The 19,156-nt window shown below is 43.9% G+C and overlaps 4 protein-coding genes across 8 annotated transcripts; 2 read left to right on the top strand and 2 right to left on the bottom strand.

The window, feature by feature from the left end:
• Positions 1-5,129: 5,129 nt before the first annotated feature.
• Positions 5,130-6,164, bottom strand: LOC100830718 (putative cyclin-dependent kinase F-2). The gene has a single exon (XM_003566441.1). It carries the CDS (start codon positions 6,162-6,164, stop codon positions 5,130-5,132), a length of 1,035 nt encoding a protein of 344 aa, XP_003566489.1.
• Positions 6,165-7,755: 1,591 nt separating this feature from the next.
• Positions 7,756-11,031, top strand: LOC100846711. 2 transcript variants are annotated; one of them, XM_014898384.2, is made up of 10 exons: positions 7,756-7,988; positions 8,076-8,137; positions 8,219-8,288; positions 8,370-8,412; positions 9,234-9,311; positions 9,678-9,712; positions 9,795-9,858; positions 9,945-10,030; positions 10,194-10,463; positions 10,548-11,031. In XM_014898384.2, the coding sequence occupies exons 1-10, from the start codon at positions 7,926-7,928 to the stop codon at positions 10,701-10,703; spliced, it is 927 nt and encodes a 308-aa protein (XP_014753870.1). In that variant the 5' UTR covers positions 7,756-7,925; the 3' UTR covers positions 10,704-11,031. The 2 variants fall into 2 exon arrangements, with proteins under 2 accessions (XP_014753870.1, XP_003568830.1); XM_003568782.4 differs by having other exon boundaries at positions 9,231-9,311.
• Positions 11,032-12,050: 1,019 nt separating this feature from the next.
• On the top strand, positions 12,051-15,933 carry LOC100830408 (wall-associated receptor kinase 5). Of its 4 annotated transcripts, XM_024458260.1 has the most exons (5): positions 12,051-12,556; positions 12,755-12,823; positions 12,946-13,943; positions 14,025-14,174; positions 14,301-15,933. In XM_024458260.1, exons 3-5 carry the CDS (start codon positions 12,992-12,994, stop codon positions 15,500-15,502), a joined length of 2,304 nt encoding a protein of 767 aa, XP_024314028.1. In that variant the 5' UTR covers positions 12,051-12,556; positions 12,755-12,823; positions 12,946-12,991; the 3' UTR covers positions 15,503-15,933. The 4 variants fall into 4 exon arrangements, with proteins under 4 accessions (XP_024314028.1, XP_024314030.1, XP_024314029.1 ...); XM_024458262.1 differs by lacking the exon at positions 12,755-12,823 and having other exon boundaries at positions 12,051-12,530; XM_024458261.1 differs by lacking the exon at positions 12,755-12,823.
• A 1,352-nt stretch (positions 15,934-17,285) lies between these two features.
• Positions 17,286-18,071, bottom strand: LOC100846405 (uncharacterized protein At1g15400). Its single transcript, XM_003568781.4, has one exon. It carries the CDS (start codon positions 17,947-17,949, stop codon positions 17,587-17,589), a length of 363 nt encoding a protein of 120 aa, XP_003568829.1. The 5' UTR covers positions 17,950-18,071; the 3' UTR covers positions 17,286-17,586.
• Between the last annotated feature and the right edge of the window lie 1,085 nt (positions 18,072-19,156).

The raw sequence follows: 19,156 nt of genomic DNA, 5'->3' as shown, positions 1-19,156 counted from the left end.
AGCCCACAGTTGGGCCAACCTCTTTTTTCAAGGCGATCCGCTGTCCACACCCTATTGTTGATAATGAGCCACGCGAAAAATTTGCACTTCAGAGGCGCCCAATTATTCCAAACCACCGGCTTCATTTGAGTCCGTGTGAGCCCCTCGAATTGGATCCGGTAAGCTGATGCCGCAGTGTAGGCGCCGGAATTTGAGAATTTCCAAGCGATGCCATCCGGGGATCCCTCAGTAAGCTAAATATGGGCGAGTGCAGTTCCAAGGGAGATAAATTCATGAATATGTTGCACAGTGAGACCTTGGGAAATGTCAATCTGTGAGATCCAGTTCTGGTCATGAAGAGCATTGCTAATGGTTCCGCCCCTCTTCTTGGAGATCCCAAAAATTAAAGGAGCGATGTCTTTAGGCTTCTGTCCATCCAACCAAGAAGCATGCCAAAATTTTGCCGTGCAACCATCACCGACAGTTATTTTTGTCGCGGCATAGAACATGTCCATGTCTGCAACATTGCATGGGTTTCCCGTTCCATCCCAAGCCCGGTCTGGATCTTTCCATTCAAGCCAAGACCAACGAAGGCGTAAGGCCCTCGAGAATTTTTCCAGGTCAAGGATGTTGGAATTTAGGATAAGGCAAACGCCTAAACTAAATTAAATTCCTGGAAAATCTCAAAAGCCCATTCATCGAGTCGGTCGGTCCGGATTGTTGCTTATTCTTTTGGCAGTTGGAATATGTTGCGGACGCGTAACAAATCCCGATAATTGCAGAGTCGACTTTGGTTTCCTAAACCGAAGGTTTCCTAAATCAACGTCGGTTGGTTTCCTAAGCTGAAGGTTTTCTAAATCAACGTCGGTTGGTTTCCTAAAGTGAAGGTTTCCTAAACCGACGTCCGCATGCGTGCCTATATAATAAGACGTTCCCGGCCTCAGAACGAATATGCCAAAAATCCGTCGTTGCACCCATGATCCAATCTCGCTGTTCGCTGTCTTCTGCTACTCCATCCCGCCGGCTGCGTGCACAGCTCGTCGGGAGAGCAGGCCTCCGGAACCCCGACCTTCAAGATCCTGCCCGGGAGACGGTCGATAAGGTTTTTGGGGAGCGTTCTTACGCGACTGCTCACTTCATCACATCCCTTCCTCGTCAGCTTCTTCGTCACCATGGTCAACAACGGTGATCCTGCGGCTTAGGCTGCCACTCAGGCTCAGGCTGCCGCTCAAGCTCAGCAGCAGCAGGTTGCTCAACTCCAAGCACAGCAGCAGATCGAACAACGGGCGACTGCTGCTGTCCAGATGCAAGCACAGGCGCTCGCAGCTGCCCAGGAGGTTGCCAGGTCGGCTGCTGTAGCCGGCGTGAACATCAACACCGCTGGACTTGTCACCGACTTCAACAAATTCATCAACAAGGAACCAACTCAGGAGAAGGGCACCTTACCATACGTAATCTGCTTTTTCTTGTTGAAGGGCACCTTACCGTACGTAATCTGCTTTTTCTTGTTGATTTTATTCAATAGTTATATTATGCATGCTGTGGAATTAGACGAGTTTTATCGCTTTGCGTTGCTGTTTAGTTTGTCTAGTTTGCATGACATAATATGTTACATGTTTTTAGCCATGATTTTCTGGATTAAATATTCATCGAAAATACCTAATTTTTCCACAAAGGATCCCAAGGCCCCCCAAAACCCTTGGCCTGCACACCATCTTCCAATTTACTTTACATTTGCCTCTAGACACTTTATCTGTCCCTGACCATAGGAAAGCTCTTCTAATTTTGTCTATGCTTGTCTTGACACCTTGGGGAAGAATCAGCGGGGTGAGATGATAAATTGCTTGAGAGGTGATGACCGATTTGACCAAAGTGGCATGGTCCGCCGCTGTGATATTTTTTCCTTGCCAAGTGACAAGTTTGCTTGCAATCTTATCCTCAAGATGCATGAAGTCAATCCTCCTGAGGCGACGGATGGAGAGCGGCAGGCCAAGATATCTCATTGGAAAGGTCATACGCACAGCCGGGAAACTATGAAGGACAGCCTGGAGATCAATATCGCCGCATCTAATGGGAGCCACAGTGCTCTTGTCCAGATTTGTTGCCAAACCTGTGAACTCACCAAAACCTTCAAGAATGCGTGTGAGGTGCTCGATATCCTCCTTTATAGGTGCCACAAAAACTGCAGCATCATCCACGAAGAGAGAGGCTCGAAAACAGGCACCGCGCCCACGCAGCCTATGGAGGTAGCCCCGACTCGTGGCAAGGTCAAGAATCTGTTGAAGCGGGTCGATCGGAAGCACAAAGAGGAGTGGAGAAAGGGGGTCACCCTGCCGAAGACCCCGGCCATGCCAGATGGGCTTCCCAGGCACGCCATTTAGCAGCACCCGAGAGGATGAGGTGCGAAAAAGGGCAATGAGCATGTCTCGGAAACGATGAGGAAAGCCACGCCGCTGAAGCAGGTCGAGAAGATAATCCCATCGGACCAAGTCAAAAGCTCTTTTGATGTCAAGCTTAAAGAGAAGAGTGGGAGTTCTGGTGCGCTGCATCTTCCGTGCGAGGTCGTGGACGTACATGAAGTTATCGTGAATACTTCTCGTTTCGATGAAGGTGCTTTGCGACCGGGAGATAAGCTTGTTCATATGAGGCGCAAGCCTGGATGCCATCATCTTGGCCACAAGTTTTGCATTGGCATGAATGAGGCTTATCGACCTAAAATCGGAGATCTGCTCCGCACCATCTTTCTTCGGGAGCAGCACAATATTCACCGAGTTTAACCACTGAAAATTCTCGGTGTGCAGATTTGAGAAAAGGTGGATCACCGCCATAATTTCTGGTTTAATAGTCTCCCAACATGATTTGAAGAAAGCTCTAGTGAAGCCATCTGGCCCTGGCGCCTTATCACCAGGCATGAGTGAGATAGTGGCAAGAACCTCCGACTCGGTGAAGGCATCACCTAGACCAGAAAGATCACACTGGCTGAAATTGATCGACTCCCAATTAAAATCACTTTGTCTTCTTGGAGCTCTGTGCATCATGGAGGAGAAGTACTGATGGACGATTTCTTCTTTTTCTTCATGTTGGGTCACCCAGCCAGCCCCTCTTTTGAGTCGGTGAATGAAGTTTTTCCTTCTCCTAGAATTGACTCTTATATGGAAAAATTTGGTATATTTGTAATTCGAGAGCATTGCCTTTTCCTAGATCGCTCTAGAACTGCCAAGCCAATCACCCGCCTTTTAAGCCTAGCCCGCAGGTCGCGCTCCTCCGAGGAAAGTTGCCGCTCATCCATGGCCATGTCCAATCTGAGGATGATCTCAAGCGCCATATGAAGTTGGACCTTCGCATGAGAAAAGAAATTGTTGCTCCATTGACGCAACCTGGATCCCGTTTTGTTGAGCTTGTGGAAAAGCACCTGGCAAGGCTCAGAGTAGGGAGCCACCTCAGCCCAAGCATTTGCCACCACAGCTTGAAAACCGGGCATTTTCAGCCAGAAATTTTCAAATTTGAAACTCCGTGGTTTTTTGGGCCCCCGGTCACCAACCAAGAGGAGCGGGACTCATGGCTGTTGTTGCTGGCAAGTCATCACTGAATTATATAACCAAAACATATTTGACAACACATTGACCTAACGTAGGTACAGCCGAGGAACACTTGCCTTCTTTTGTCTGGATCAATTGTGTTCATGTTTTATATTTGTTGCATGTTCAGCAGCATTGACTACGAAAGGTAAATGGAGCGATAAAAAAAAGCAAAAGTACTTGATTGAATGATGTCAACAAAACAACAACAAAAAAAAGTGTCAAACAACGCCCCAGCGAAGCACGGTAATCTATCTAGTGCTAGTTAAACATGCTAGACTTTGGTGTATTTGGGAAGGTTGTACCTAAAGAGAAAATGAGGCTGCTACGTTGCCCCATTGTCTTCGTCCAATCCCGATTCATTGTCATCATTGTCACAACGACCTATTCAACTTTGTTGTCACCATAAAATTAGAATTTCATTACAGAATGGAACAATGTTGGACATGATTCCAAGCTCAATCTGAAAATATGCCGGAAGGTTAAACCAAAAGGACAAAGTCTACATGAAGTTTGTATTTTTTTTTCCCTGTCTAAACTATTTTCTCTTTTTTTTTTCCATTCATCATCATTCTATTCATTCCAACATCCACAAAATCCTTATTAAAGGATAATACTCTACCGTGACACGGTAGGAATTAAAATAAAAAGATCTTTTTACGAAGGATTACATTATCTATAATTACTAAAAATTTGTTAGGACCTACCGGTTATAATCCAATTGCAAGAGTAAAGCTCTAGCATAAAAAAGGCGGTACTCCTTCCTGTGTTCATCTGATGTCTTCCTTGTGCGTACGATATGTGGTTCACTACTGTTGCCACATCACCTATGAGAGACTTCCCGCTGTGAGCAATGCAGGATATGTCCTATCACTGTTTATTTTTTATGTCACAAATTTAATTCAGAACGTATGTTAAGACAAAGTTAACCCAATATATTACATTTTTTCCGTTCTAGAAAACAAAAGAAACCGTCACCACTATTTGCGGCACTTCTTCGACTACTGCTCCCTTGTTTTGCGTTGCTAATGCCACATGTTGCGCGAAGAGGTTCTTCATAATGATCTTTGAATGATATCATTAAATGTTTTTGTTTTAAACATAATTTCCATTCATCCTTTTGGGTTGGTCCCCTCTTTCTTCTAGTGCAATTTTCTTTCTCATTTTCTCTTTCTTTTTTTCTATTTTGATTTTCATTTTGTTTGTTGATATTTTTTTCTTGGTTTTTCTCAGTGTTGTTGCCATTTTTGTTATCTTTTTTGCTTGTTTTATTGTTATTTTCCTATTTGATTCACAGTCGTAATCCACCCACACCTACATCTCTTGATTAGGATGCTAATCTTGCTAAAAGAACATGAGATGCTACTTGCTAGGATGCATTGGACTACCGTGAATGTGATTTACCAATGCTCTCGTCACGACAAGAAAATTAAAGAAGGCACACATCACAGACAAAATTTCAATCTTTCGCAGCACGACAAGTACAATAAACATTTGGAATCCAATGCAATGGTCCATTAATGTTCACAACATAATATGGAGAGAACCGAAAGAAATATTTGTAGCGGCAGCTCAAACTTGGGCGTTGACGGTGTTCTTGGTGAACCAGGGCCGCCTGAGTGCGGTGGTGGCTGACAACCTCTTGTTGATGTTGCAGGAGAGGAGCCCCTGCAAGACTTCGAAGCCTTCTTCAGAGAGACGGTCCTCCGGAAAATGCTTGCGCAACTTGTTGCGGTGGAGCTTGCAGGGCGGCTGCACCACTTTGCCAGCGAGCGGCAGGGACTTGTATTCCGGCCAAAGGGTGAAGAGCGGCACACCCAGGATGCTGAAGATGGAGAGCAGCTGGGTGGCGTCATCTTCCCCGTCGAACAGGGGCATGCCGGATAGGAGCTCGGCCATCACGCAGCCGAGCGACCAGGCATCGACGGTGGCGTCGTAGTCGGGCTTTCCCAGGAGCACCTCGGGCGCCATGTACCGGCGCGTCCCGCACCGCTGGTAGAGCATGGGCTCGGACATGGAGACGGTGAGCCCCAGGTTCCAGATCTTGACGCGCTCTATTCGATCCCTAGCGCCGCCAGTGACACCGAGGATGTTCTTGGGCTTGATGTCGCGGTGGACGACGCGGAGGCCGTGCATGTGCTTGGCCCCGGCCAGGAGTTGCTTCATGATGCGGCGCACCTCGGCCTCCGGGAAGGGCCGGCCACCGCGCTTGTGGTGGAGGACATCGTGCAGGCTGGGCCCAACGAGGCCTATGACGAGGGAGAGCCTCTCGAGCGAGGAGCCGATGGGCTCGAGGGCGACCGCCCGGAGCTCGACGATGTTGCTGTGGCCGTTGCATGTGGCGAGGAACGCGGCCTCCCTCATCATGTCGGTGCTGGTGCTGACGTTGCGGGAGGGAGGACAAGGGAGAGCCTTCTTGACGGCGACGGCTTCGCCCGTGGCGCGGTGGCGGGCCGCGACGATGATGCCGAAGGCGCCCTGGCCAAGCGCGCTGGTCTCCTCGTAGTCGCTGGAGCTCCAGAGGCACATCCGCTTGCAGCTCTTCATCCACGGCATCACCACCGCGAGGTCGATCTCCCTGGCGGCGGTGCTTCGCTTGGCGGCCATCTCGTAGGAGGAGGAGGGGATTGAGATGACTACTAGCCGGTAGGAAGGAAGCGACCAAGCGAGGATCGAGGATAGAAGTAGAAGGTAACGACGGGGTGGTGGTGGTGGTGGTGGTGGTGATGGTATATGTAGAGGAGGCAAGACTCACGAGTTATGAGCAGCTCTCGAACCCTAAGCTGGGCACAGCTCAGGTCTATTACGCATGCAAAGCATATATTACTTCTCATGTTAGTTACACGAAGTTTTTTTTTACATCAGTTATTCTACTAGCAATCTATTATACTCACTCCGTCCCAAAATAAGTGACGTGGATTTGTATAGATTCTTATACAAATCCACATCACTTATTTCGGGACGGAGGGAGTATTATATAAGTAAACCTAAAATATAAGAAAGGACACCGTAACTATATACATTGAATTGGTTTTCATATGAACTCCATGTGACATCTATGAAAACTAATTTTCAAACTAATATTATCTCAAAAATATCATATGGAAATTAGAATTAGGATTTATATATTAAGTTCATTAAGTTCATCCTAGAACCTAAATATAGAATGAACTAAAAATAGAAAAATGATCTCTAGTCAATAGCAACAAACTCAACATGCCTGCAAGGGTTTATTTATTGATGAAATAAGCATTTATTGGATGCATTACCATACGTCTTCCGCGCGTGATAAGATAAGAGTTTGACGGAAGTAGAATGAATACAAATCATTTATGAACCGGCTGTCGCTGACGGAGTCAATATTACTAGAGTATGGAGGCGGTTGAAGGTGTTAAATAGAGAAGAACAAAATAATTCATAATTATTCATGTATAAAGACCGGATATCATAGTTGCATGGTTTTCAGTAAAGACAAATTGATGTATCAATGCCAATATGTTTTATGTGAGAACGTGCCTGCCATATGAAAGAAGCGACAAGATGTTGCCATTGTAGCACCACTAAATGTTGGAGGAATCAAATCATATCTTTTTAGATGTTCGAGGTAATGCATAATCTTATTGAGTTCGACATAGATTTTCCTTCTTTTACGAAATGCAGCAGCACTGCTTTCATTTCTTAAGAACGAAAACAAGAACAAAATTTGAGGTCAACATGCAGGACTAAACTAGAAAGCTATGAAAGAAGGACAGAGCTTCCCGCGGTCTAGCGGTATGGAAAGAGTGTATTGATGTAAATAATAACTGTTATTGTTAGAATGGTGTGCAAAGGCTATGACAATAACAATATAAAAGAATATGTATAAAAATGTATATGAAATCTATCTGCACAAATGCATGGGTCACCCCTGTAGTTCATGTTTATCAATGATATGTACCACGTTCTCATCATTTTTTGGCGTCCATTTTGATCCCAAAAAGCCCGATTTCGGCCCGAGTCGCCTGGCTAGAGTTGCCGTTGCCACCTCATGAATATAACAAGGATCCTGAGTACCGAAATGGACTCGCAGAGAAGACTCGAGGCCGAGGCCGAAGCCCTCCCGCCGTCTGTCTCTCTCTCTCTCCAAGGCCCAAGCCCACAAGCCACGTTACGCAAGTATACTTGTTGAACACCACCGGCCCACTGCCGCTCCGGTCCGCAAAGTCGTTGCGCTAGCCGTCATTCCTCTCCGGCTCCGCCCGGATTGCCGCGCCGCCGCCCACTAATCCGCCCCGCGCACAGCGGCTCTCCCCCTTCTTTGCACCGACTGCCTCTTCGTCCTCTGCTCCCGACTCCTTGCGGTTCGTCTCTCGACTCCTTTGACACCTCATGGACAACAAGAGTAAGGTGAAGAAGGAAATAGATGGCTCCGTTGCACCTGCTCCTCGCAAGGTTAGTGTTTGCTTTGTTTTGTTTTTTTACCCTGAGACTGATTTCGTTCAGTTTGATGCTTACAACATTTGTCCCTCGCATTTTAAGGGAGGACTCAAATTCGCACCCAAGAAGCCTCCAAAGAAGCCCGCAAAGATCGTCCCAAAAACGTATGTGCTTCAGTTCTTGTTTTCTTGCTAGATAGGTAGGCACAGTACCGTAGAACTGAGAGTTGCTGTAATTTTCTACAGGGAACCCGTTGAGGAGATCAAGGATGAAGCCATTGATAAGGAACTGTTGATGAAACTGAAGACATCACAGGTGCATATATTAGCTTATTGTTCGTTTGTTGTATCTGCGAGCTTGTCGTTCAATGGTTCATTGGTGTGTTGCATTTGGTAGATCACTGATCCCTTCGGGAGAAGACTGAAGATTGAGAAAAAAGGTAAGTGATGTTAATTCATGTTCTGTTCCATGCTTTTATGCTTATGAACTTCATGACTGTGTAGTGAATGTTTTTCCTGTTCTTTGAGAATGCTCAGCGTCTAGTTTTCCCCATTTGTATTGGCTCAGCAGTCAGCTCAGCTCTTGTTGCCAAAGATGCACTTCCTAATTTCTAAATTTTTAGAATTCATTATATGTAAGTAGGAATCTCGGGAGTGGTAAACTGAGCATTCCACAACTAAATCGTCATCACCTCATAAAATTGACCAATCAACTGCCCTTTTTTAGTCTCTCTATTTACTAGGTAATGTATATCTCTCTTCAAACCTGATCTATAAATCATTTTCGTCTACTAAACCATCGATCCTTGAAAGAAAACTACAAGTAACTTCAGAGCTGGGGAACTACAAGTGTATGGTTTTGTTGACATCTGAGGATGAAAAATATATTTGCAAGTAACTTGTTGCACAATTGCAAGTGTATGGCTTGCTTGGGACCCTACTCATCAGAACAAGGAAATGCTTTGGGTGTTCATCTTGAGAAATGCAATGTGCAGAGGTTGCACCAAATGATCACAATAGAATCTTCTCTTGCATACTGTAAAATTAGCATCCAGTAAAAGATGACTTAAGATTTAATATATACTAGATAGTCAGAACTTGGTCTTAATCAGCCCTTTCTTAAGTTATGTGTTAGATTATTACAAACATGAAACTAGTGTGTCCTTTGTTGAAAAATGTACCCTCTCTTTAATATTGCTGGGTTTTTTTCCTGTAAAATTTGATATTTTTCTAATTGCATGCCTATCTGTTTCCATAGAAGAAATCCATACACAGGTTGCATTTGGGCAAGGGAACTCTTCCTACGCAAGATCTTTTCCTACACGGCATTATTCAGCAGGTATTGTTTTAAGATATTTGTCTTTATTCTATGTACTAAATGGTTTGATATATGTTTGTGAAAATGGATAAATATAAAATACCTTGCACTATGTTAGTCTATTGTCTGTAACTGCAGTCTTGTTTCTCATTTAGAATGAAATGGGGAAATATGGAGGGTTTATTGCATATTACTACTGTATTTGGATCAAGACCATGCCCTTTTTTAAAGAACCTTGCACTTTTTGTAGTCACTTGGCTGGCATTGCAATTTTGTTTATTTTCCAGAATGAAACAGATAACATGCATTACTTCTTTGACTGTACACATTGCTGTATTTGAAGCTTTAATATCATTTCTTTCATGCATACTCCGTCCGATGGTACAGCACCAAAAGCACCAAAAGAATATGTCGATCCATGGGTGAGTGGAGATACCAAGTGCATCAATGTGAGTGTCTTCCTTGCACGCATTATTCATTTGATTAATTTACATCTTTATGCAGGACTATACCCATAGCAATTATCCTGTTACTCTCCCGCTTAGGAAGCCTTACTCTGGAGATCCTGGTATCCTGTTGGTCCTTCTGGTATTGTGTTGCAAGATTTTCTTTTCTTCAACCATCTCTTATCTCGCTCCTAAATTACTTATGCAGAAATTCTTGACGAAGAGGAGTTTGGAGAGTCTTCTGCCAGCAGAGCTCAGGATGAATTAACTGCAGCAGAAGAACTTGGATTAATGGTGAATTGTTACAACCCTATATCATCGCGGTCCTATGCTTTAAAGGAAATTCAAAATTTAGAAGTATATATTATCAGTATGCAATCTAGAATTTAACTGCTTGAACCTTTTAAGAGTTCTGGACACTATAGCTGCTCTCTTATAATAGTTGTTGTGTCGACAGGATCGGTCTGACACACCACAGCTGCTCTTCTTCCAGTTACCTTCATCTCTTCCTTTACCAAACCAAGCACAGTCTGTTGAACAGCCAAATACAGGCTCTGAGGAGAATGCTGAACCTGCAAGCATAAATTCTATGTTGACATGTGAGAAAACAAGGCCATCATCGCTCACTGGTTCTAAGGTCAAAGATTTGCCAGGAGGTTTCATGGGAAAGATACTCGTATATAAGAGTGGTAAAGTGAAGATGAAGATTGGAGATGCATTGTTTGATGTGGGTATTAAACCTGTAAACTGCTGCATTTTATGTTTGTATATATGTTAACCATGCAATACTAATAATTAACAAATTGTGCAGGTCTCTCCTGGCGCAAATTGCAAGTTTGCTCAGGAGGTTACAGCAATTAATACCAGAGAAAATCAGTGTTGCGCCCTGGGAGAGATCAGTAAACGCGCAGTTGTAACCCCGGATGTTGAATATCTGCTGGATTCTATTGACAAGATGGAAGAATGAGCCCATGTTGGGAAGAATAACCTGTGAGCTTGTTTGCCCTTTTCAGGGCTTCACGTTTCCTTCTCAGTATGTCACTCTTTAGTTTTTCAGGAAATACATGGAACAACAGTTGAATTGGCCAATATTTCACAAATAGAGGATTGCATAAGTGAGAGGAAAGAAATAGAGATGCAGTTTTGATAGCAAAGATAAGCTTGTGGAGAGATTTTGTGCCCTTTTCTGATATTTTTGTCAAGTTTTCCAAATAAAGTGAAGGTTCTTACATTTGCAAACATGTTTGTTTTTCTTATCAAATGGCAGGAATGAATGGCATGGGTGTATCAAGAAATATGATGCTACTGTTTGCTTATATATTTCTGTTGAGACCAAAGTTGGGAGATCATTCCTTACCAGAGTTTGGGCAATCATCCATGACACGGGTTTTCGGGCACCCTCCTGCTAGTCCTAGATTACTTTGCTCACGCGCCCTCGTGATTTTGAAAACCAAACTATCATTATGTAAGAAACCTCGGATATTTCCAATGGGTTTAGCAGCCCGCGGCCACACACGCTTTTTCATAGTACTTCAAATGGCAAATAGGGATGTGATCTGAGCGAATGCGGAAGTTGATGGGATGAAATAGGTCGTGGTCTTCCGGCGCGACGGGTAAAGTTGTCAACTGTACATAACTAAAGTTGCCATCCTCACAGGCTAAAATTGTCACCTTCACTGAACTAAAGTTGCCAGCTCAAAAAATTAAATGTTCGCTTTTTAGCATTCTGGCATGATGGGATAAAATTGCCACCCGTATAGAACTAAAGTTGCCATCCTCACAGACCAAAGTTGCCACCACACATAACTAAAGTTATCAGCCACACAAGACACATGACGTGATCTCAAGCACGGGTTTCTCAATCAGATGGCTAGCGGACCGTTCGCTCGGAAAAACTAAAGAGCGAATGTTCGCTCATTATAAATAAATTCCGTTGATGACGTCGCCAGAGATTAAACTTTAGGTTTGATGTCTTATGTGTCTCCGTCATGTTGGATTATTTATTTTGTCGACCTTAAAGTTCAGTGATGTAGCAAATTCATATTAACATATCCAAAATCGTCACGGCACAACGACAAGGTTCTTAGTTTTCACCTACTCAACCCAGCGAGGTATGCTAAGTGCCACCAGGATTCGATTCTCGAAGATTTCTACCTCTATGGTGTCTCATGTTTTGAAAATTAATATGTGTATCTATATACTGTCGAAATGCAATCGTGCATCGCTGACAAATTAATGTGAAAAAAAAAGCTCCAGGGCCGGCCAAACTTTAAACGGTGATTTTTTTTAGGGGTTTTAAACGGAGAAATGGAAAGAGGACCCAAACAAGGAAAAGAAACACCGAAAAAAGCCCACTCCATGAACTGACGTACTTCTTGGGTTAACGGCCCACAACCCAGCCTACGAATCCTGCAAGGCTGCAATTGTGCCATCCCTTCTTCTAGGAAACCCCATCAAGTTCCTCTAAAAAAAGGGAAACCTGATCAAAAAAATTGGAAAGAAAATGAGCGCCGGCTCCTCCATCGCGGTCACAGAGGTGGTGCCACGGCCGGCCAGGCACGGCTCGCCGCTCTCCCTTGGACTCGGGCCTTGCATGGGTGTGCCGATGGCGGCGAGATCGCCGGGTTTTCTTGGCAGTGCCACCGGTCACTTGGCCAGCGGCGTGCGCGAAGGCTCCGACGGCCGACCTTCTCGGTGCCAGCAACGAGCAGCCGTGGAGGTGGAGGCGGAAGCGTGATCCCCGGAGCCACCGAACGAACTTCCTTCAGCAACTTGTTCGCTGCATCACCTTCCTGTAATGGCACATCTTTGTTGAATCCCGTATGTCTCCCGCCTGTTTGTTCTTATGCCTATGTACGGTTATCTGTGTAGATTATCAAAAGATAATTAAATAGGCTCAAGGCAACCGAATTCTGGAAGCGGGCGCCCGAATTTCCTTACCACTGCAATTATTAATTTGATCTTCAAACCTGGTTTTAAAAAAGAGTCCGGTCAAACCTGGTGTTTTCATTTTTATAGGCTGTTGCAACTCCTGGTAGCTTCTCTGATGTGGAGATATGGTCACCCCGGACGTGCATAAAAATTGAGGTGTCCAGATTGTAAAGTCTATGCATACATCATTTGAATGGAGTCTCTATCACTGTAACCAGTCAAGAAATATCTGAATTCTGAGGTAAAAAGTACTTGTGTTTAACTTCCTATTTGTGCAGGGATCCAGGGATGCACCATGATGGTATTTTACATAAATAGGCAACAATGCTTGACAACTTCCATTTCGTATACAACGGAATGGTGCGTGCTGTAGCCATAGCAGCGCTGCACTTGTTGCAGCTTCTGGCCATCGTGCCGTTGCTCCTCTCGGCCAATATATCATTGCCCAACTGTATCAGCAAGTGTGGCGACGTTAGCATACCTTACCCGTTCGGGGTTGGTGCCGGGTGCTACCGCAAGGGATTCATGCTCACCTGCAATGTGACTTACGACCCCCCGAAGCTTTTCCTGGGCTATGATGGAGCTGAGGTACTCAACATATCTCTGCATGATGGAATGCTGCACATCGACAGTGGGATCACCAGGTTGACGGGAAGCAACGGGCACACCATGAACTGGGGAGTGTCCCTTGATGACAGCATCTTTACAGTGTCGGAGTTCAGCAACAAGTTCATCGTCCTTGGGTGCGGGTTCCAGTTTCTCGTCAGGCTTCCATACACAGAAGACACCGTTGTTGCCTGCGCTTCTTCATGCCTGCATGGCTATCCAGTGGTAGCGACTGATGGCACATGCTCTGGAGTTGGCTGCTGTGAGACATCCATGCCAGGGGCACGTAACTCATACACCATTGAGCTTCACCCGTTCAGTGCAGGAAATTACACTTCCAAGCCAGGGAAGCCGTTCAACGCCACCGTGGCTGTAGTGGAGAAGAGATGGTGGGGCAGCAAGGGCCAGTTGATGTTATTGCAGAAAGCTATCTCAGGAGGCTTTGGCACCTTAGGGAGCATACCCAATTCCTCACAACCGGTGGGGATCGAGGCTGCTGTCAAGTGGAAGTTCATGAACTTGTCTTGTGCAGAAGCGTTGGGTTCAAGTGATTTTGGGTGCGTCAGCAACAATAGCTACTGCCTAGACAAGACTAGCAGGTCACCAGGATACTTATGCCATTGCAGAGATGGATTTGAAGGGAATCCTTACATACCAAATGGCTGCCAAGGTATGAACCTTCTTATGTCAATTTAGTTTCACTTTCACAGGGTTCATGGCACTATGCTAAGCTTTGCAATTTTGGCTTCAGATATTGATGAGTGCACACAACCTGATAAATACCCATGCTTCACTCGCTGCGTAAATACAATAGGATCCTATGGTTGTACCTGTCCGGTTGGCACCTCTGGCAACCCTGAAAAACTGAATGGATGCATGGAAGACGGAACCAAATTTTCAGGTAATGAGATGTTTGAATAAACCGATTTAGCAGAATCAACCTGTGCAATATTACATTTTGAGATTGAGTATTAACACAAGTTTAAATCATTACTTGAAACTAATTTTGAGTTCATGTATTTTACAGGATCAGCTGTTGCTACAGGAGTCGCCATCGTTTCGGGTTTTGTACTTCTCATTTTTGCTTCTATACTCTTAAGGCGTAAGGTACGGGCTCAAAAAGACAAACGGCTGAGAGAACTTTTCTTCAAGAAAAACCGTGGGTTGTTGCTACAGCAATTAGTAGACAAGGATATTGCTGAAAAGATGATTTTTAGCTTAGAAGAGCTCGAGAAGGCAACAAACAAGTTCAATGAGGCTCGAAAGATTGGCAATGGAGGCCATGGCACCGTCTACAAAGGAATTTTGTCTGACCAACGTGTCGTTGCCATTAAGAAGTCAAAACATGCAATTGAAAGTGAAACTGACAATTTTATTAATGAGGTGGCAATTCTTTCCCAGGTGAACCACAGGAATGTGGTCAAACTTTTTGGATGCTGTCTCGAGACAGAAGTTCCATTGTTGGTATACGAGTTCATTTCAAATGGGACCCTTCATGATCACATTCATGTCAGTTCTGTACTACCATTGCCATGGAGTGAACGACTGAGAATCATCCTTGAAATTTCAAGATCTCTTGCCTATCTACACTCAGCTGCTTCAATATCAATAATTCACAGAGATATCAAGACTGCCAACATACTGCTTGATGATAATCTAATAGCAAAAGTGTCAGATTTTGGAGCATCTCGAGGCATCCCCATTGATCAAACTAGAGTAACAACTGTCATTCAAGGAACTTTTGGATATTTGGATCCAGAGTGCTACCACACTAGTCGGCTCACCGAGAAGAGTGATGTGTACAGCTTCGGTGTCATACTCGTGGAGCTTTTAACAAGAAAGAAACCACACATCTACATGTCACCAACAGGTGACAGTCTGATGGCACAGTTCCTGTTGCTGCAAAGTCAAGACAAGCTGTGTGAGATACTAGACCCCCTAGTCGCCAAGGAGGGGGAAGACGAAGCCAGAGAAGTGGCAGAGATTGCTGCCATGTGCTTAAGCTCAAATGGGGAACACAGGCCCACAATGAAGCAAGTTGAGATGAGACTTGAAGCATTGCGAGGTGGTGCAGCCACAAATGTTGAGAATTCCACAGGAATTGAAGGCCACATATTGAACATTCCTTCAGTTGAAGTGGACAATGGCAAAAGTTCTGACAGCAGTAACGTCAGTAGGCGATACAGTATGGAAAGAGAAATGTTATCATCGATGAGTTTTCCCAGGTAACCTGGGCTCCGTAATCTAAAATGACTGTGGGGCTTGGGGAAGCCTGAAGCCCCGTTGAAGCCTGCGGCATTTCTATGCTTACAGATTGACCAGAAGACCAGGTCCTCCTCTTGCGACGGCAACAAGTGCACCTGAACCCAGGCCCTTAGGAATCAGAATCAGACAGCTGGTCTCTCGGGTACGCAGCCGAGGAGCAGATGTGGTAGATGGACTCAGAGAGCTGATCACATATTTATACATTTTAGGTTTTTTAGTTGATTTTTGTACGTTTTAACTCTACCCAACCCTAAAAATTAAGGGTCTTATTGATCTCATACATGAAAAGGCAACGGTGAGTCTAACAACAACTGTTCTTCTTTCGGCTGGACTGTGGAATGTAAGTCTAACAACTAGTGTTCATTTGAAAGATATCCATTCTCTGTTAGCAGCTTCACTGAGTTTAGTGAAACATCTATCTCTGGAATATTTCTTCAGAAAACTATTCCTAAAACAAATGGGAATTTTAATCTGAATCCCTCCTATGTCATCTGAATCCTTTTCTCCTGGACCAAAAACTGTTTCACCCTACTGCTCCTTTTGGCTGGACCAATCAACTGGAAAGACCTTGCCCCAGCTGTCCGCCCGTCACTATAGTTTTCTGTCAGGAACAAGTATAACAACAGAAAGATACATAGTGACGGGCGGACAGCGGAGTATCAAGTATCCAAATTAACTGAGAAAGTTGTTTCTGAAAGAAAACTATGGGAGTATCAAGCATCCAAATGAACTGAGAAACGCATACATACGTAGCTAGAGAACATTAGTACACACTAATATCAATAAGCAAATTCGTACTGTTGTGTCGTGTTGACAACCCTTCTTTCGCTTGGGCAACGGTAGCTTTTGAGCTTAACGAACTAGAAAACATGAACATTTTCCTAAAATAAACTAGAAATATGAACGCACCACCAAACATCTACGTCACAGATATGGGTAGTTATCAAATCAAACCCGCTGGTGCTACGACAGATGCATTTTCTCCAAATGATGCAGCCGAATTATCATAAATTCAAATTTGTATGCAAGTAAATGAGGTGATTTTGAACGGTGGAAGTTCCTTTGATGAAACTGCCGACGTACACAATGATCCCTATTATGTTGGCTTTCAGACAACTTTCAAAACATGCTAACAACTTTCAGACAAACACCAAAAGTTTAGTTTTAACAGAACCGGTAGAAGGTCAAGAACTCAAGATTTCATAAAGATAAACAGAACCGGTAGAAGGTCAAGAACTCAAGATTTCATAAAGATAGCTCAACGGAGTATTAAGAACTAATGTAGCGGGTGGGCTGGTCGGAAGAGTGCATCAGATGATATCACTGTATCTATTACGGAGTATTAAATACCCTGTCAACCGAAACTTCTAAGACTCGGTATTGGCTCTACAGAAGTATTTGGGGATGATAAGATAGAAATATGTGCACCATTGAAAAGTTCACTCCGACTTGTTGATTACATAGACATCCATGCAAAAAAAAAAAATTATATGCATCTCAAACATTAAGGCTTCCTAGCAGTTGATTCAAGCTAAGAAATTTTCTCAAGTGACATCATATATCTGACAGATTTTTTTTTGCTTGTATATTTTTAAGAAAGAGTTCCCAGCCGGGCCAAAACGAAGAAATTATAACATCACATCCATATAGTCAAGTGGGGAAAAAAAGTACATATCGCAATACTACAAGTTAGTGAAAGAACATAAAACGTCAAGAAACGAGACTCAAGATGCAACTTATTAGCTGATTGACAGGAAGATCAAGATCATAAACATAGAGCACAGTCAGTAATAAGTTATAAGTAGTAACCTTCCCATGTAAAACACGCGGTATAATGAAGAGAAGGGCCTGGAAGATCTGCAGATATCATGTACAAGGACCTGCAAGTGACTTCCAAAACACATACTCGTACTGTACTAAAGAAGAAAAAGGAAAGGTTGCAGGATGTCCAAACAACAAAAACACACTGACTCTTTACGAAACAAAAACACATTATTACGATGCACCTGGACTTTATTAACCTCGGAATGTTCTATTAGCCAACCTAGCTAGTACCTTCTGGGCTTGGAAGCCTGTGAGGGTTCTTCCTTCCTGAAAATTCCACAGAACATGCAGCTAGCGACCTTGGGTGAAGGTGGATCAAGAGCAGGCGGAACATGCCGAGTACGGAAGGCCTGGTTACCGTCGGTGGATCTAACACCATCGCTGCACTGCCTACGCTGCGCAGCTCCCATGGACCCGACGCTACGGGAGTGCCTCAGCTCCTTGAAATCTAAGCTGTTCACCTCTGCCTCCCCAGTTGCCCCTTGGTCCCTCTGGTTCTGATCTTCAGAGGTAAGCTTCTCGTCCCAGATCAGACCAGATGAACCAGACCTCCTAAATGTCTGGGAAGACCTCTGCAGCTCTGCCATCTTCCCTTACTTTGATCTCTCCCTAGCTGTGTTTCTGGTCGCGTGTTCCAGTGCTCGCACCTAAGAAGTCCTAGAGTAATATGGATTGCAGTGAAGAGGAAAGAGTACTGCCAAAACCTAATCCGGAGTAATATACATGCATATAAAGGAAGGGTAACCATAAGAAAATTCAGGATGAGTCAGATGATGGTGACACTAGAAGGCTTAAGACCAAGGGGGTATGAAAGGTATGGTTATATAGCAAAATACACAATGCATTGGCACCAAGTCATGTATTATAAAATAATAACATAAAACGGACCCTCCGCCTGCTTACGTAAGTGGTACTAGTTGAAACTTGAAACAGTGCCCTTTAGTTGAAACTTAAAAGAGCTAACAGAATATTAGCCTAAAGTAGCTGAACATTAAATTCAGAAGCAAGAGCAAATATCATTTCATATTTCTCCTCTATTTATGAAGGTACTCACTATTTCATCTTAATACCCAAGATCCCATCGAAGATGCCAAACCGTTGTCAGTATAACTGTATAAGCCCTTCCCAAAAAAAAACAGGTAAATATAGCAATATCTCAACCACTCGACTAGCATCATGTACAAGTCCTTGCTACTCAACCAAATCAAATCAAATATGAGCCAAAAAAAGAGCAATCGACATGATCAACAAAAACAAACACACATCGATCATAAAAGCATGATGTGTACCTACTGGTTTTCAGCATTACAACCAGTGAACCAGATGCTTCTCCTAGTTATTTCTAGGTATGTGACCAAAGTATCCAACTGATGCAAAAGTCCTCAGCTATTCTCCCCACATGGGACAAAATTGTAAAACAGGATGGCAATATGGCAGAGATGTTTAAGAAACTAGCGCAACTCGCACAATGATTCAAAGCCTTGAGGTATGGTCAGATGATCAAGCAAAAGAAAGTACATTCTTCCAGCAATTCTATTGACTGAGATGGAGGTAACCTAAACATTCAAATATTTCCATTATTTATCAAAAAAACATCCACCGATGCTACCAGAAAACATGATCTAATTGTAGCTCACCCACCAACATATATCCTTCATTAGAATTACCTGAAGCAACTTATGCTAACAATCTTCGGAACAAAATTGTTCTTCAGCCAGCAGATTAAAGTCAAATCTGAACCTTAGTCCTTCACTTCAACACCATCGCATGAAAAACAATTTAAAAATACAGAAA

This window comes from Brachypodium distachyon, chromosome 2, assembly GCF_000005505.3.
Source record: "Brachypodium distachyon strain Bd21 chromosome 2, Brachypodium_distachyon_v3.0, whole genome shotgun sequence".
Classification (NCBI taxonomy): Eukaryota; Viridiplantae; Streptophyta; class Magnoliopsida; order Poales; family Poaceae; genus Brachypodium; species Brachypodium distachyon.
Note: the sequence above shows the minus strand (reverse complement) of the source record. Positions and strands in the feature narration are given on the sequence as shown.

Coding starts and splice junctions, on each gene's coding strand:
- LOC100830718 (XM_003566441.1), bottom strand. CDS start 6,164: ATGGCCGCCAAGCGAAGCACCGCCGCCAGGGAGATCGACCTCGCGGTG.
- LOC100846711 (XM_003568782.4), top strand. CDS start 7,926: ATGGACAACAAGAGTAAGGTGAAGAAGGAAATAGATGGCTCCGTTGCA. Junction 8,289..8,369: donor TGAAACTGAAGACATCACAG/GTGCATATATTA, acceptor TGCATTTGGTAG/ATCACTGATCCCTTCGGGAG. Junction 10,031..10,193: donor CAGAAGAACTTGGATTAATG/GTGAATTGTTAC, acceptor TTGTGTCGACAG/GATCGGTCTGACACACCACA.
- LOC100830408 (XM_024458262.1), top strand. CDS start 12,992: ATGCTTGACAACTTCCATTTCGTATACAACGGAATGGTGCGTGCTGTA. Junction 13,944..14,024: donor CATACCAAATGGCTGCCAAG/GTATGAACCTTC, acceptor TTTTGGCTTCAG/ATATTGATGAGTGCACACAA. Junction 14,175..14,300: donor AGACGGAACCAAATTTTCAG/GTAATGAGATGT, acceptor TGTATTTTACAG/GATCAGCTGTTGCTACAGGA.
- LOC100846405 (XM_003568781.4), bottom strand. CDS start 17,949: ATGGCAGAGCTGCAGAGGTCTTCCCAGACATTTAGGAGGTCTGGTTCA.